This window comes from Aspergillus niger (genome assembly GCF_000002855.4).
Source record: "Aspergillus niger supercontig An11".
Lineage (NCBI taxonomy): Eukaryota > Fungi > Ascomycota > Eurotiomycetes > Eurotiales > Aspergillaceae > Aspergillus > Aspergillus niger.
In genome coordinates, this window is record NT_166526.1 from 2479099 (window position 1) to 2494930 (window position 15832).

Genomic DNA, 15832 nt, shown 5'->3' on the forward strand with positions numbered 1-15832 from the left:
TTGATGCAAGATGGGAGGAAAAGCAAGTACAGGTTGAATCACATGCAGATATCGTGACTTTTTGACTTTTGATTGTTTGTTTTCCCAGCATAGTCGTAACCATTAGGTATTAGGGGACGCAACTCTGGTTTCCACGGAACCTTAATCCTGGCTTCGTCTGCACACGAGCTTGTCGCGTCATCAGGGACATCTAGATCAACTTATATTATGGCTAAACCCGAATGTTCTTTGCCAGATGGGAATCAGCCAGGGGGCGACAGTCAAGAAAGGCAGAAGACTCTTACAAATTATCATTATTTACCGTCAGGTAGCACATGCCAATGTAACAGCGGGTTGGGAAATGTTACCTAGGCCAATCCTTGCCAACACTAGTACTTCCCCTCAAGCATCGATGTATGAATAGCTAGTATTATCCGTATGAGTGAGTGTATTCAGCATATCTATGAATTACCCCGAAAAAATAAATACGAGATCCAGCAATTTGCTAATCAGTTGATCTGGCGCTGTCCAATAACTCAGCCTTAGGGCTGTCATACTTCCGGCGTACAAGCACTTTGATTGGTCCACTCGTTTCGGGCGGGCCCTGCCTCAGGCTGCGCCATCCTTCATCCCAATTAGTATAGAAAACAGATTTGTATAGTAGTAGTAGTAGTAGTAGCTGGTCAGCATCACCCACGTATATAAAACCCCAATTTCTCTCTCCTGTTTCCTCTCATCTACTCCATCCCTCGAGAATCCTCTGCCCTGAACTTCAATCACTCTATATCCCTCTCTCTTCTTCCAAATTTCTACATCATCACCTTTCCCCATATACAGCCCATCCGCCACCAAACCGTCACCAAGACACAATGACAACAACCACAAAACCCAACCTCATCACCCTCCCCACCAAGCCCACCGCTCAACTAAGCTACACCTTCCACCCCTCGTCCACCCAATCATCCAACAACAAGATCCTCCTCGTCTTCCTCAACGGCCTCGCAGCCCCGCAAACCTCCTGGGGCCCCGTCATCCACCACCTGCAATCCACCCACCCCCATAACCTCCCCGCCATCCTCACCTATGATCGCTACGGCCAAGGCCAAACTCCCTCCCGGGACCCGGCCGACCAGGACGCCCCTGACCCAAGCCACGGGCACGACATCCTCTCCGCCCTGGACGACCTCCACCAACTGATCCAGCAGATAGCCAAACTCCACCTGCACACATCAACATCCGCCCCAGATCTAAATGTAATCCTAGTAGGCAACTCCCTCGGCTGCGCTCTCGCCAGACTCTACGCCCAAACATACCCGGGCACTGTGTCCGCCCTTCTCTTGCTCGACAGTATCCTGGCCAACTCGGATTTCGTGTCCGTATTTCCGGATCCTACTGCGCCGGACTTTATTCCGCCGCAGGAGGAAGATGGCATCTCTGCTCAAGATCTGATTGTGGCGCGGGCTATCGCAGGGAAAGTCTTTCATCCCTCTGTGGGGAGTAAGGAGGGTCTATCGAGGAGGAATCTGGCGGAGTTGTTGCCTGAGAGTGATGGGCCGAGATTGGTGGGGCCTGATGATGAAAGGGGGCCTTGGGTCACGGTCATTGGACATGATGGGAAGGCTTTTGCGGAGGAAAGTGTGAGAATGACCGGCGGGAAGGTGTCTGGGAGGGTGTTCGAAGTATATGTCACGCCGTTTTGGGAGAAGTACCACCGGGGATTGTTGGGGATTACGGATGAGGGGAGGGGGAGGGGCCCACTTGTTGCTGAGGGTGCTGGGCATGTGGTGCAATTGGAGAATCCGGCATTCGTGGGAGAGGAGCTGGGGAGGTTGTTGGATAGGGTTATGGGGTGATACCTTGGTTCTTGTTCAGATGGCAGCATGAGTGACGTTGAATAGATGTTTCTGTTTCTGTGGGATTGTAGTGTAACCAGGTGCTAGTACACTCAATATCAATATATCTCACGTTATCAAATGCGAACTACCAAGAACATGAATTGAGATCAATAGCACTCACTAACCTGCAGCCCACTCCACCCTCTTTTAGAAGCTAATCATCCCGCGCATATGGACTCCGTCGCCGCAGCGCCACTCCGTATCGTTTCAACAAAATCGGCGCCGGGATGCCCACCACAACCGCGATCAAGGCCAGGAGTGTATTCCCCCATCCGAGGCCGAGATTCCCATACCTAGCTTGATTAGCATGCAACTGGCTTTCAAGGTGTCTCGACAACACTCACAACCGCGGCGCGGCTAGTGGCAACGCAAAAGAAAGCAGACTCCGGATGCACATCACCGCGGCTACTGCACTGGCGGCATACTTGGGGTATGTATCCATGATGTACCCTACTATGCATTGGATCTCATGTAGCACACCGGCGCCGTAAATGGCTGCGCCGATATTCCTGTGGCTGTCAGTGCATCGATTGTTATACTGGATCTGGAAGGGTTTCCCATACGGCATGATCCAGTGGACATTTGGTCGCGCACTCCATCCGTACCAGAGGAGGCCGATTGGGATAATCACCGCACCGATCATCAGGGCTGGCAGGCGAAACTCCGGCAGGCCGCGTCCACCATGCTGACTGCACAGCTTCCTGTAGGACCGATTGGCAAGACGCATTCCAACCTGCGAAGCAAAGGTCATACCCAGGAATAAGGAGATATAGTTGAGGGAGCCGATAGACACGGATTCTCCGTATATGCCTGTCCACACATTGGGGAAGCTCGAAATGAGCAGGTATAGAATCCCGTAGATGTATGCACAATACACACTCCAGACTTGCACCACCGGTTGCGTGGCAAGCAACTTTATTGGTCGGATGAGGCTAAGCCGGAGCAGATGGGGCAGGGAGACGCTGTCGTGGTGCGTGTACAGATTTAGGTTCCCAGTGCTTTTCTGTAGACGCTTGCACCTTCTCTGCAGCAGAACTGGAGCATAAGTCTCGCGAAAGAAGGGCAGGCCAAAAATTTGCACCGCGCCAGCCACGAGGGATACAAGATAAAAGCACCATGGCCACGTCGTATATTGCACGAGAAAGCCGCCAGCGATAGGGCTGACGGTCATGCCGATCGAAGGGGCGAGGAGATAGAGGGATAGAGCACTACCGCGCTTGTCAGACTCAAATAGGTCTGTGGTGAGGCCAGCGCCCATCTTTGGTGGTCAATACTTGGCCCGTTACTGGAGGCATGGTGGACTGAAGTGACACATAAATACTTACCGTGTTAGCTCCTGCGCCGCCCAGACCAGCTAAAAATCGGAAGCCAATCAACTGGTTTGGGGTTTTTGCAATTCCACATAGAGTGTTGAAGATAATGAAAAACATATCAGTAACCTGAAGGACTATCATCCTTCCAAATACCTCTGACAAAGGCGCCGTAAACAAGGGTACGATTGCCACTCCTAGCAAGTAAACAGACAGGGATATAACGCCCATCGTACTGGACGAGAAGTGGAGATCCTGCTGAATGTTATTTAGGGCTGGGGCCATTATGGCCGAGCTCATGGAAGTCAAAAGGGTGAACAGCGACATGGGAATGATTGTAGCCCATTTCTTGCCCGACGGCCAATTCCTGGGATAGCCCGGGTCCTCGGGACCGTTCCATGTCACCTTAGATGTTAAGTACAAAGCTTCATCTTGGTGCTGTCAGTTACCTTACCAGATTAGGGTCTTGCTCAGATGGTGGTTGCTCTATCAAAAATCTGGGTGATGGACTTTGAGGATCCGGAGTTTCGTTGGGATGAGTGTTTATTGCAGCTTCTTTTTCAGCCATTGAAGAACGTGTCCTGATATCAGACGACTAGACTCACACAGTCCCGAGGGAGAGAACAATAGAAATGACCCCGCTATGTCGTAAGAACACGCAAACGCGAGGTAGCAGCAATGTGAATTGCTTTCGGCGAATCGACCCAGGCTTATTATCCAAGAGCACAACTCGGGCTGTGTTACTGAGAAAAACAGATGGTTAAAGCTGCCAAAGCAAGCTCAATCCATAACATACTGTGCTTTAATCCTTTGTGCAAGCTCGGCAACTGTGTTCAAAATGGCAGTTATTCCATAAATCAGCTCACTAGATCGGGGCCGCCAACGCCTGCATTGGTTGACGCTAAACAATTAGGGTTCGGGCAGCGCGCCAACACGGCGGGAAAGCTTCCCTGGCCTGCTATCATTATGCTGGTGCGGTGCGAACAAACTCTGGTGCTTTAGGCAATTTAGATCCCACCATATTGTCAGTTGACAAGACTGTCTGCAGTATTCCATCAATGACGTGGTTTTCACGACGCCGATCTTGTATGAGCAGAGTAGACAATGGTTCATGTAGCTGTAATGCAGCGCAGGTTGCAAGAGCTAATTAACTTGCGCGTAGTTGCCATATTCCTCGTAGTACAAACTGGGAAATCCGAAAGGAGACGTTCAAGCTCACGGCATCTCCAAATGCATATGAGCCGTGTGGTTTCTGCTCTGTCTAAGGGACTTATAGGCTGGACGCGTCAGCAATTTTCTTTCCTAGTAATTGGGCTTGTGCACGTAGTTCATTCCGGCTCACCGCAATGCCGATTGTTCCCTCGCCATCGAATTAGCCTCCTAAATCTTGAAATACCTCCTGCGATATTTCCGACGCATTTCGCTCCTTGTACAACAGCATATATCCTGCTTCTTATACTTAGGTATCCAGAGGTAGTTGAAATGCGGGTGTTTGTAGCTCCCTGAGAAACATGTTTGTAAGTCAAGCATGCTATCGCCCGACTAGAGAGAGCGTCGGACAGTAACGACCTGCATCAGCGTCACAATATCAATCCCGCAGCTGCTGTGCTTGAAAACTTCTAGTCAAAGATCATCATAGCGTCCGGATGGTCCCAGTAATGCCCCAATTGCTCGACGTAAAAAGGTAAGAGTATGAACCGTTGGAGCAGCATAACTTGCCACGAGTAGCTTGGATATGGAACATTTGGTTGTTCAACCTTGTCAGCTATGCATGACACTTAGAGCGTGTATAACAGGTCAGTCCTAGCGGCAGAAAGGGTGGCATTGAGGCCAGTATACGTGGCTAATCTTCTCCCATCACGAAGGATGTCAATACAATCGAAAGCAAAAAGGACAGGCAGATCCCCAGATTCAGAGAGACCAGTCACTTGGTCCGTCGGCATATATCATGGGGTGGGTGAGTGGGAAAACTCCCCGGTAGGTTCTGGCGACGTCGAAAGGAAGCCCGAATGCATCCATCCACGTGAGCCTGGTTAGTTGTTCGCTGATCTACATAAGCTGTGTCCATCATAGCTCATGCTTGAAATTTTGAATATCACAATCAAACGAAAGAGATGTCGTTACCAATGCAACTGAAAATGAAATTGGGTTATGAATAGTCCTCGGGTCTAGGCTCTCTATCAATAATACAGAAGGTCTACACCAGCAGACTCGCGATAATACAAAGAAGGTAGTGGTACAGGGGCATTGTGTAGCGCCCAATTTCAACAAGGAGAGACTCGAAATGAACGCCAATCCCAAAGCAACGCTGATGGATCATCGCTCAAACGTCTCACTTTCTCCGCTTCATGGTCTTCTCGCACATCTGGGCCAAACCAGCCTTGGCGTCGCTGTCAGGGAAGTCAGAAATCGCAGCGACAGCCTTATCCGCATACTCCTGGGCCAGGATACGGGTCTGTTCAACACCGTCGGCCTTGATAACAAGCTCCCGAGCCTGGTGATCAATCAATGTTAGTGTCAAGACTTTTTTGTTGCAACTAGGATCGCATTACCTTTTGAACATCGCCGGGTTGGCTGAACTTCCGGCCAACCAACGGGCCAAGCTCTGGGAACTGTTTCCAGGCAAAGAGCAGCGGGGCCGTAGCAAGACCCAGCTCCAGGTCCGCGCCAGCTGGCTTGCCCAACTCAGCCTCGGTCAGGGTATAGTCCAGCATATCGTCCACAAGCTGGAACGCCAGTCCCAAGTTGCGTCCGTACTGGTAGGAGGCTTCGACGACCTCGGGGGCGCTGTGACCCAGCACGGCAGTTGACCGGCAGGACTTGCTGATCAAACTGCCCGTCTTCAGGTATGTCTTCTGCAGGTAGTACGAGAGGGTGTCGTCCGTGAAAACGGGGTTCTTCTCGTCCGCAGCCGTGTTCTTCAACTGCATGAACTCGCCCTCAACAAGGTTGGTGATGACAGTAGACATCAGCTCAATGACCTCCGGGTCCCTCAGCCGCGCCAGAGCGACGGAGGCCCGACCCAGCATGAAGTCTCCCGCCAAAACAGCCATCTTGTTTCCAAATTGGAGGTTGGCAGACGTTAAAGAACGGCGGGACACAGCATTATCGATGACGTCGTCGTGCAGGAGGGACGCAGTGTGGATCAATTCGGTGATTTCAGCAAGCCGCCGCTGGGTGGGCAGGATGTCCTTGTCGCCGGCAAAGTCGTACGGCGCATCGGCACTACCGGATGAGAGCGCATCCAGGTCCGGATTGTTATCGACGAGGATTGAGGGCGAGCTGATCGGGTCGTTCACTGTTGCGGAATTGTTGTCCGTGCCAGTCTTCCGGGGACACAGCGCCGTCGCCTGAGACATCAGCAGCACCAGAAGCGGCCGCATGTGTTTACCCTCACTGCGGGTGTAGTATTTGGCCACCTTATCCAGTGTAGGATGGCCGGATCCCAGTAGCTGCCGAAGGTTCTTCGTCAAGAATTTGAGTTCCTTTCCTACCATCCGCAATGGGTCGACGGAAATGCCCGGAGGTGCCTTGGGGAGGCCTTTGAAGATGGTCTGAGCTGCAGAGACGGCGGCACCCAGCGGCGACACATCCTTACGTTTTGTCGGGTGATACTTTCGTGATTGAAGCTGGAATTGATTTGCAACCAATTCGTTTCGGAGGCATTGCCAGCAAACTATCGTGGAAGACGTGACGCGTGACGAGAGCACCAGCCCGGATGCCGGCACCGTCCGTGCTTTCATGATTGGGGAATGTGGGAGGCAAGTAGAGCTAGAAGTGAGTCAAACAAAATGCTAGGATCATAATACCGGGAAAGCAAATGATTGAAAGCCGGGCCAGGTCCGGGGCCGCACCAGTGCCTGGATGGATGGATGAGGCGCAATTAACACCCGCCGAAGATTTCGAGACGGAGGTTGCCTCGGGCCGGCTCGGGGCTCTGGGCCCGTCCCTGCCGCATCCAGTTCGCTCTATGCATCTTCACTCAGTCTTCCACCACACCGCATTCTACAGTACTCACTCAGTATTACATACTCACTATCACAGATAATTTGGTTCAATACAGTTCGCATGCTCATGGCTGCAAGGGTTTTCTGATCTATTATGACGGGAAATTACAACAGAAACCCAAGGTCACGCTTCTCCCCCGCCTCGCAAGAGACAACTCGGCAGGCCGGACAGCACTCTACAGCAGAAACCACCTGTGCAACAGTACAAAGGAGCCGGTCCAATGACACATAAGAGACATGGGAGATCACGCCGGCGAAGCTCAATCCTACCCATTGCTTCATACACACCCGAACGACGACACTGCAGATAAGAACACATTGTTGAAAAGCTTCCCTCCGTTCTTGAACACCCAACGGGACGGGATATAACAGGATTACAAACGAAAAGCTGCTGTATGCTTATAACTTCACACCCACTAGATTGCATCGAAATCGCCGCCGGCATCCTCGTCGTCCATGTCTCCTTCCTGGATTTCCTTGGCCAACTCCCGCTCACGCTCCCGTGCCTCCTGCGCGCTCTTCAATTCCAGGCGGTGTTGGTTCATGGGGAACCGCATGGCCTATTGGCAGACTCGTTAGCTGGGTACTCTCTGTGGAGCAGGAACGTAGATTCTCGTAGAAACTCACCTTGACGCTCTCGTCGTGGAGACTCAAGCAAGCTCTGATGCGCTCATGGAACACCTCCCCGGGTTCCCTGGTGGCATAGATATCTCCAACTTCCTTGCTCTTCATGAACCCATGCTCGTGGTCCAAGCTGGCCTCGATCACACCGTCGCGGATGGCCTTTGCCACAATGTACTCGGCAGACTCCTCGCTGTCCAGTCCAAGACGCAGACAAATATCCCGGAGCGAAATGCGAGAGTAGGAGAGAGACATCATGCGAATGCCGGTCTTGATCACGTTTTGCCGCAGACGCAGGATCAGAGTGTACGTACCGTCCTTGCGGAATGTCGCACTGTGGGTGTTGACGATGTTGAGGAACCCGTCCAAGTCACCCACACTCACAGCTTGAACAAGGAGGAAGTAGGGGTGCATGGCGCGCTCAAGTGCGGGCTGTCGGAAAATGGCCCGGTCGGGAATGTCACCCATGAGGAGCTCCACCACAACGAGCAATTTATGAGAAGCCTGGTAGAAACCGCGCGCACTGTGACTAGAAGGCGACTTGCGAGTGGCACCGATCAAGTGACCATGGGCATCGGTGTACTGCAACTGAATGGCCCGGATGCGACCCAAGTAGTAAAGGTACCGGGCAATCTGGTTGTTGGATGCCGATGGGGGGAATTTGTTGTGCGAAATGAGAAGGTCTGCCTGCGAAATGTGAGACGTAGATAGGTAGTTGCGCAGGAGTAGCGTCATCACGGTAGCCTGGGTGTCCACATCCTTGCGAAGCACTGCTGTTCTCAGGGCTGCGAGCAAGGGCTGGCGGATCTTAGTCACGGTGGCAGCAGGAGACGGGGGAAGGGGAGCAATCTGCTCATAGAAGAGAGAGTAGTAGAAGTAGACACGAGCTGCCAGAGAGTCGAGGGTACGGCGGTTAAGCGTCCGCAGACGCTCAATCAGGTTCGTCGAGAACTTGGCACCCAGCTGAATCTCCTTCTTGTCATACAAAAAGATCTGAACAAGAATAGACATGTAGATATCAACCTCGGGCAGGGTCTCCTTGGGAGCAGTCTTGGTCTTCTCCGACTCAATCTCCATCTTCGCGCTGGACTGAGCACCGCCCAGGGCACCTGCTTGATCAAGAGCATTCAATAAGAATGAAGCGGTGACACTTGACGATGAGTAAGTCTCCTCAATAACTTCAGCTAGCACATCACCCGTGATGTGTTTGCGCATGGACGATATCGAGCGCAGGACGCGGAGGGTGAATCTGGGGTCGAAGTGGGTAACGGCTCGTTCGAGGAGGGTAAAGTTGGTCTTGATGTCTACATGAAACGCATGGCAGCATTAGTACGGGAGCGCTGCGCGGATGAACGCCAGGACAGATAAAACCAACCTTGGATGGCCTTGGTCTTGGGATCAACCTCGGGCTCGGCATCCTCGCCCTCATCACCCTCCATGGCGACGTCGCCTTCTTTGTCCGTTCCTTTCTCGCCGGATAACCTGGAACCCTTGGTAGGGGGCACTACAACAGTCATCTTCTCGTCACCCTTGCGGTCTTGACTGGCGTTGAATGAGGATGTAGGCCCACCTGCCGTATCCTCTCCCATCTCAACATCTTCCGAGCCATTCACGCCATTCTCCGTCGGGTCGGACCCGTTGGCACGCGGCTGATCACGCTGCTCACCCATTCCGGAGTTGGCAGTATTATTCGACGAGGCGCCTTTCGTGGTAGAGGCAGCTGTGGCCTTGTTGGCAGCAGCGCGGGTAGGCGCCGGCTTATCTTTATTGGAACTAGAGCTCTGCGAAGTGGAGCGTCCCTTCTCACCGTTAGCAGATGAAGAGGTATCTGACTTGCTGTTCGATCTCAAAGAGCGCCTTTCAGCCGGCATCTTTCGTTGGAGTTTCTTGTCTGATTCTTTTTTTCCAGCTTTGGAGCTCAGGTGAGCACTGGGGACCGCGGTACCGGAGACACAGGAAGGGGGTAGGATGAAAGACCACTATCCAGAGTCCGGGGATGCAGGAATGAAAATGACAAGAGTCACAGCGAGCGAAGCCAAAAGGACCGAGATGCGGGGCGGGGGGGATGATGAAGGATGGGGGATTGGGTTGGAGTTTGGGAGCAGATGGTTGATGAGGTGGTGATGTGATGTCAAGGCTGGCTCTGGATGGACAGCGAGAGAACCAGCACAGGAGCTTAGTCAGTGTCGGGCCAGTTGGGGGATCGAGCTTACCAACGGAGCAACCGGCCAGCTGTAAGACCGGCGTGACGCGCTCTCGGGTTCTGTCACGTCTGGCTAGGAAGCAAGAAAGATCGGGTTGGTGGTTCGGAGAAGAGGCAATGGTCGCGTGGGAAGGGTTTCAATCCGATTGCTGGTAGAGAAGAAGGTCCGAATTGCTGGAGAGTTTCGGTTGCAGGCAGTTCGGGGTTGCGTTGCCACCAAATCCTCATTCCCGGGCAGTTCAGACCGCCTGAGGCAGAAACAGCTGGGAGCTCTGCTTGGCGTGTTTACCCGTGTTGCTTGGACCAGTTACTAGTTTAGTCTATTGATTGTTGTTTCTCCTCCCCCCGCAGCGATAACCAACTAAACTCACTGAAGCACAAGTTCCCTTTTTGCACACCCCTCGACACAGAACAGAAAAAATGTCGCTCCTTGAAAGTCATCTAGAGCAGATCTCACTGTCTTCTAATGCCATTGCGGAGCTACCGTATGCATCCCCCTCTCACCTTGCTTCGTACCCGGCATTGATTGTTTCTGCCCCAGGTTTCCCCAACCGCGGATCTTCACCAATGCGCTGCTAGGCCCCCACGATATCACTTCCTTGATTCGAGATACGGAGGCTCATGAACGGGCTCTCTTTCAATCCGATCCCTCCGTCAAATCCGTCGGCTCACAGCGACGTCCCACCCGACGCGGCACGCAGTTTGCGCAGGATCCAGAGGGCGAGTCCATGGCAAGTCGGATTTATTCCGCTAGAGATAACAAGAGTCAATCAGCTGTCGCAAGGGTTCTGGGTGCTGATATGATGGAGGAGATCAAGCGATCCGCTGGCACGTCGAGTAGGGGTCGTGGTGAAGTCAATGTCGACGTTCTACTCCAGGGCGCAGAGATTCTCTGCAATGTCTAGTACGCTCTTCACTCGTCCTCAAGAGCCAAGTCCTGCTTACAATTACTGACTACATGCACAGTCCTGTCGCTGGTGCACATGAGAAAATAGCCAGTCTACGTTATCGTCACGAGTTGATTTCAGGTTCGATTAATGAACTGGAGGCACGTGCGGCTAGAAACACCGCAGAGTTGGAAAAGATGAGCCACTCCTACGGAGATGACTTTGATGAATATGATGGCATCGATTCCACACCGCCCGAGGTGGCTGATGTTACGGATGCAGACCTTGAGCGAGAGATGGCGGAGATCCGCGAGCTGGAGAGAAAGAAACGCACATTGGAGGCCCGTGTTCACGGCATGGAACGAGACCTGGGTGGGTTGTTGGGTTGAGAGCTCGGGAAGCTCTATTCTATTTACCAGTTTAGCGAGACCGTGGTGTCAAGTGCTTACAACGTATACTCAGAAGGCAGGCCGTCTCCATACAGATACGGTGGACACCGCTATTACTATGGCTGATTCAGACGGCCGTCATTGATACGACAGGAAGTCTCCCTGGAAACAATGTCTAGCCCGACAAAACATCCCAGCTTCGGTGGATGCTGTGCGGCTTCTCCCCGCCTTAGCTTCTTTGCCATTATCGCTAGATATGCTGCAGCTTCTGACCCGGGCAAGTCCGGCCACGAAGACTCATCACGACTGCATGCTTGCGCTTATATCGTCTTTGGCTTTCACCAAGGATGTACCGCGATATCACCTGCGAAAAATCAGCTAATTCTGGCTAGCCTTTGGGCGCATCATCTCATTGCGACTCATACAGGCATAACGCGGCTATCCTGAGCAATGGATTTGGTACGTTCCACATCAAAGATCTCTATCAGTTTGTGTATAGGCATGGCCAACCCGCACCAATTGAGTGTCCTGGGGTTTTCCAGGGAAAGACCATATCACACAAGGATTTCATGATTTGATGATGTATCGGGTCTTGTATTACTTTGTTAAATCAGAAATTATCCTTATTTGAGTGCGCTGTTGTAACCATCACCTAGCCCTGGCTTCATCTCTGTAGAATCAGTAGTCTCCTCTAGAGCCCACCGCACCTTTCTTATTACTCAATTATCCTTGTCTAAGTTACGCAACAGCGTATATAAAAGCGTTTTCTCATCGCACCGTCATCGCTTCACTCCATCCGGGAGAGGGGACCGAACCATTAGATGAGTGTTACTCCAGAAATCTCCCATTCAATACGTCAATTTACGGAAGTGTTCAATAGAGCCGAAGTTGTCTGTAAGACGAACATCGGTCAGATTCAGAGATCCTATTGTTGAGCAAGCCTTATAAAGGGGATTGGGTGTTACTCGCTCTCCTCACTTCTTTTGCTGGTTATTCAGAACCGGCAGTGAGCACTCGTGCCAAGCCTCAGGCTCGCCGACCCCCATTAGGATCTCCAAATCTCTCACTTCTTTCCCCCGGTCAACCCTCCCCTCCGCTCCTCCAATCCTCTCAGACGAGGTATAGCTGCGATCTTTGAAAGCCTTCTGCCCCTGGGTCTACTCTTATCTAGACTCGTTTCGTTCGGATAAAAGTTTACCTTCTTTAACGCCTGTCGGGGCGCTCGGGACACGTGCCTGAGAATCCCGTTCTCCGCTATCCCAACAGTGTTATCCAACCTCTCCCCCCCATCGCAGACTTCACTTTCCCCCCACAACGCAGCCCAATCACCATCATCATCGGGATGGACAACTCACAGGCACAGCCCCAGGCTGCTCAACCCCAGGCCCCTGCAGCCCAGCCGATGATGCCGCAGCACTCCAACCTGATCCGAACCGACCAAGTCCAGAAGCTTCCCCATCTCAACGACCAGCAGAAAGCCCAGCACACCCAGCTCGTGCGGACCTTATGGGAACATCTCAATAGTCGGGAACCGCAGACTACCGAGTATCAACAGGCTCATGCGAGACTCACCCAGATTTCCCAAAATCTCATGAAAGGCATGCGCGCTTTTCAGCAAAGCCGCCAAATGCAACACCAGCAATTGCAAGCGGCAAACGCAGCGCAACCAGGTCAACCAGTCCAGCGATCGCAGTCGGTTAATCCGCAGAACTTCGCGCAGCTTCTCCCTCAGATTCAGCAGAAAGTCAACACTCTGCAGTTCTTCCTCCCTCCGAACATCAGCAACGAGCAGGCCCAGACCTGGCTCCCCGAAGCCAAACTACGATATGGGATCGCGCTTCAGAAGCAGGAGATCGGACGGGCGCGAATCGCGGATCTCAGACAACAGTTTGCGACGCGTCAGTCTGCGGGAAATATGACTCAGGAGGAGGTGCAGGAGTTCAAGAACCGGCAACTTGCGGCGGAGAAGCTTTACCGCGAGGGAAGCGACTTCCTGAACAAATTCAAGGAACAGCAGGATACCTTCAAGGCCCAGCAACAGCGAGCTGGTGTGCAACAACATGTTCCTGCTCAAGCGCATCCACAGCAAGCTCCTAGTCAAGCTGCGCCCGGTACAGCTGCTGGCCCCGCCGACGGCCGTCCACCAAGCGTCCCCGGCACCATGCATCCAGGCCAGACCCCTACCCCGGCGCCTCACACAATCACATCGGCAGTTTCCGCTGCACGCAACCAGGCGGGACAGACTGCGATGTCGCCTTCGACTTCTCAGCCCGGTCAAACGCCAACCGCCCAGGGCGCCACGCCTGCCGTCCCTGCTGTGCCCCAACAGCAACCGCCACAGCAAGCACCCCAGCAACAGCCACAGGCCCCGGTCCAGGCACAGTCACAGCAGGGCCCACCAGGCTCACAGGTCACCTTCACTCAAGTCCCCAATGTCGACGGTTCAACTCCCACTCCTCCTGGGGCTCAGACCATGGTCCAACCTCGTCCTTTGTCTCAGCAGGCCGCCATGGCTCAAGCTGCGCAGAACTACTCTAACAACAACGTTAACAACAATAACATGAATCAGCAGCAGAACGTCACTCAGCCTGGCGCCAACACCCACGCTCACCCCCAGGGCTACATTCCCAACCGCTCTGCCGACACTAACGCGCGTAGCATCAACATGGCCATCCCCAAGAACCTGAATGTGCCTCCTCCAGAGCCCGTCAACATGGCTCCTGCTCGGCCCACGTTATCTGGCGGACCCAGTCACGGTGCAGTCGGTGTGATGAATCAGCCTGCAATCCAGAAACACCCCGGCTACGTGCTCGAGGGTGAAGGTCAGCGCGTTCTGAGCAAGAAGATGCTGGATATTCTCGTTCGTCAGGTCACTGGTGGTGGAGAGGGCGAAGGACTCACCCCCGATGCTGAAGAGGTAAGTCCCGTGATTTCCCAGGATCCTTCTCAGAATCAATAAAAGTCTAATTCCCCTACGTGCAGTTCATCCTTCAGATGGCAGATGACTTTGTTGACGATGTGATCACGGATGCCTGCCGTCTCGCCAAACTCCGCCCGTCCTCGACTCTCGAGATTCGCGATATTCAGCTTGTCTTGGAGCGCAAGTACAATATGCGCATTTCCGGATTTTCCACTGACGACCTGCGTACTGTCAAGAAGCCTCAGCCCACTCAAGGCTGGACCCAGAAGATGTCCGCCATTCAGGCTGCCAAGGTAACCCAAGGCAAGGCCGAATGAATAACGGCGACTTCTTTATTTTCTCATCCATTACGACTTTCACGCGCGCGCTCTACTTTCGGTCTGCAATATGAGCCTCGATTCACCTCTCTTACAGACGAGAAAAACACAGAAGATGGGCGTGCACGAATGCACTTGTTCTACCTATCCATTTCCCTCCACAACTCCAAATTCACAACATCAAAACAAAATAAAACAAAAGTGTCTCTAACAGCAACTGCAAGATATGATCAAATCACTGGTTCGAGGTGGCGTTCACGGGAGGCGGCAGGTGGTCTTTTTTGACTCTAGTTTACTCTTGCGATTTACTTTTTTCCGTTCCTCCAACCACGCTCAGTCACATCCTCAACATGGTATTCACAGTGACTCGTTAATGGATCGGAAAGGACCTTTTCAAGCATTTTGCTATGGCGTCATCTGTGTTTTCATTCACCCTCTGATATCTTCCTTTTGCCCTTTGCAATTCACGCCGCGCTTTTTGTTGTTCCCTTTTCTTTCGAAGCCAAGCTATAGTCATTCTTCTATGGCGTAGTGGTTTTTCTCTTTAATGCACCCTTTTGTCTCTTTTTTCTCTTCTCCCACTTATGATGAACCTTCTTATCTGTTTCTATCTTTTTTCCCCTTGCCTATTAAGGCTTCTTCCTGCTTACTGCTTACACTGGACTACGGTTGTTTTCCTGCTCGGTTACGCTGGTTGTTCAATTTGTTCATGGAAATACCCACTTAGGCAAAGTAGTGTCGGTGCGAAATGAATTATGACTTGGATTTGTGGGCTGAAAATATTCTCTTTCTCTTCCTTGAAGTTATGAGTATATTGGTGTGGTAAGTGATTGGTATACACAGATGGTATATCTACGCCTCAATTACACAACGTTACGATAAGGCATCAATAGCAGTAAAGCTGTAGTGGTAATCAGGATCTGATATTCATTGAACAAAAAAGGCGATGATGGTATCAATTCTCTACTTGCTGTGCGTCTTCTATCAATCTTCTAAAGGAAAGACGAGCTCAATGAGATAAGAGGAATGAAAAAAGAAAAAAGCAGAACATCAGTGGAAAACACCAACAGAATTAAGTCGCTCGAACCTGCTCACGCGCACAAGTCGCTTCTCCCGTCCATGTATACAATCAAACAGAGGCCCAATGATGCCAAACAACCAGACAATGTATGCTAAGCCAAAAGATGTGGAAAGGGCAAGGAAAGAAATATAGTCAGTCAAAGAGTGAAGCTGGTTAAGAATTCCAGAGGTAGGGAAGAATTCAGCAGTATGAAGTTTGCACAAAGGGAACAAAAAATATGAGG

General features: G+C 52.0%; 7 protein-coding genes across 7 annotated transcripts; 4 read left to right on the plus strand and 3 right to left on the minus strand.

Moving 5' to 3' along the window:
* Positions 1-848: 848 nt before the first annotated feature.
* On the plus strand, positions 849-1832 carry An11g10340 (uncharacterized protein; the record flags this gene model as incomplete). Its single annotated transcript, XM_001394954.1, has 1 exon — positions 849-1832. The coding sequence occupies one exon, from the start codon at positions 849-851 to the stop codon at positions 1830-1832; it is 984 nt and encodes a 327-aa protein (XP_001394991.1).
* Positions 1833-2214: 382 nt separating this feature from the next.
* On the minus strand, positions 2215-3752 carry An11g10350 (uncharacterized protein; the record flags this gene model as incomplete). The annotated part of the gene is made up of 4 exons (XM_001394955.3): positions 2215-2383; positions 2438-3132; positions 3200-3589; positions 3639-3752. The coding sequence occupies 4 exons, from the start codon at positions 3750-3752 to the stop codon at positions 2215-2217; spliced, it is 1368 nt and encodes a 455-aa protein (XP_001394992.3).
* Positions 3753-4695: 943 nt separating this feature from the next.
* On the plus strand, positions 4696-5268 carry An11g10360 (hypothetical protein; the record flags this gene model as incomplete). Its single annotated transcript, XM_059750550.1, has 4 exons — positions 4696-4701; positions 4824-4868; positions 4967-5216; positions 5258-5268. 4 exons carry the CDS (start codon positions 4696-4698, stop codon positions 5266-5268), a joined length of 312 nt encoding a protein of 103 aa, XP_059606413.1.
* A 248-nt stretch (positions 5269-5516) lies between these two features.
* Positions 5517-6927, minus strand: An11g10370 (uncharacterized protein; the record flags this gene model as incomplete). The annotated part of the gene is made up of 2 exons (XM_001394957.3): positions 5517-5678; positions 5737-6927. The coding sequence occupies 2 exons, from the start codon at positions 6925-6927 to the stop codon at positions 5517-5519; spliced, it is 1353 nt and encodes a 450-aa protein (XP_001394994.1).
* A 680-nt stretch (positions 6928-7607) lies between these two features.
* On the minus strand, positions 7608-9683 carry An11g10380 (uncharacterized protein; the record flags this gene model as incomplete). The annotated part of the gene is made up of 3 exons (XM_059750551.1): positions 7608-7751; positions 7819-9116; positions 9188-9683. The coding sequence occupies 3 exons, from the start codon at positions 9681-9683 to the stop codon at positions 7608-7610; spliced, it is 1938 nt and encodes a 645-aa protein (XP_059606414.1).
* Positions 9684-10435: 752 nt separating this feature from the next.
* An11g10390 (hypothetical protein) lies at positions 10436-11922 on the plus strand (the record flags this gene model as incomplete). The annotated part of the gene is made up of 6 exons (XM_001394959.3): positions 10436-10500; positions 10557-10919; positions 10982-11274; positions 11471-11640; positions 11684-11750; positions 11906-11922. The coding sequence occupies 6 exons, from the start codon at positions 10436-10438 to the stop codon at positions 11920-11922; spliced, it is 975 nt and encodes a 324-aa protein (XP_001394996.3).
* A 711-nt stretch (positions 11923-12633) lies between these two features.
* Positions 12634-14528, plus strand: An11g10400 (uncharacterized protein; the record flags this gene model as incomplete). The annotated part of the gene is made up of 2 exons (XM_001394960.3): positions 12634-14208; positions 14274-14528. 2 exons carry the CDS (start codon positions 12634-12636, stop codon positions 14526-14528), a joined length of 1830 nt encoding a protein of 609 aa, XP_001394997.1.
* Between the last annotated feature and the right edge of the window lie 1304 nt (positions 14529-15832).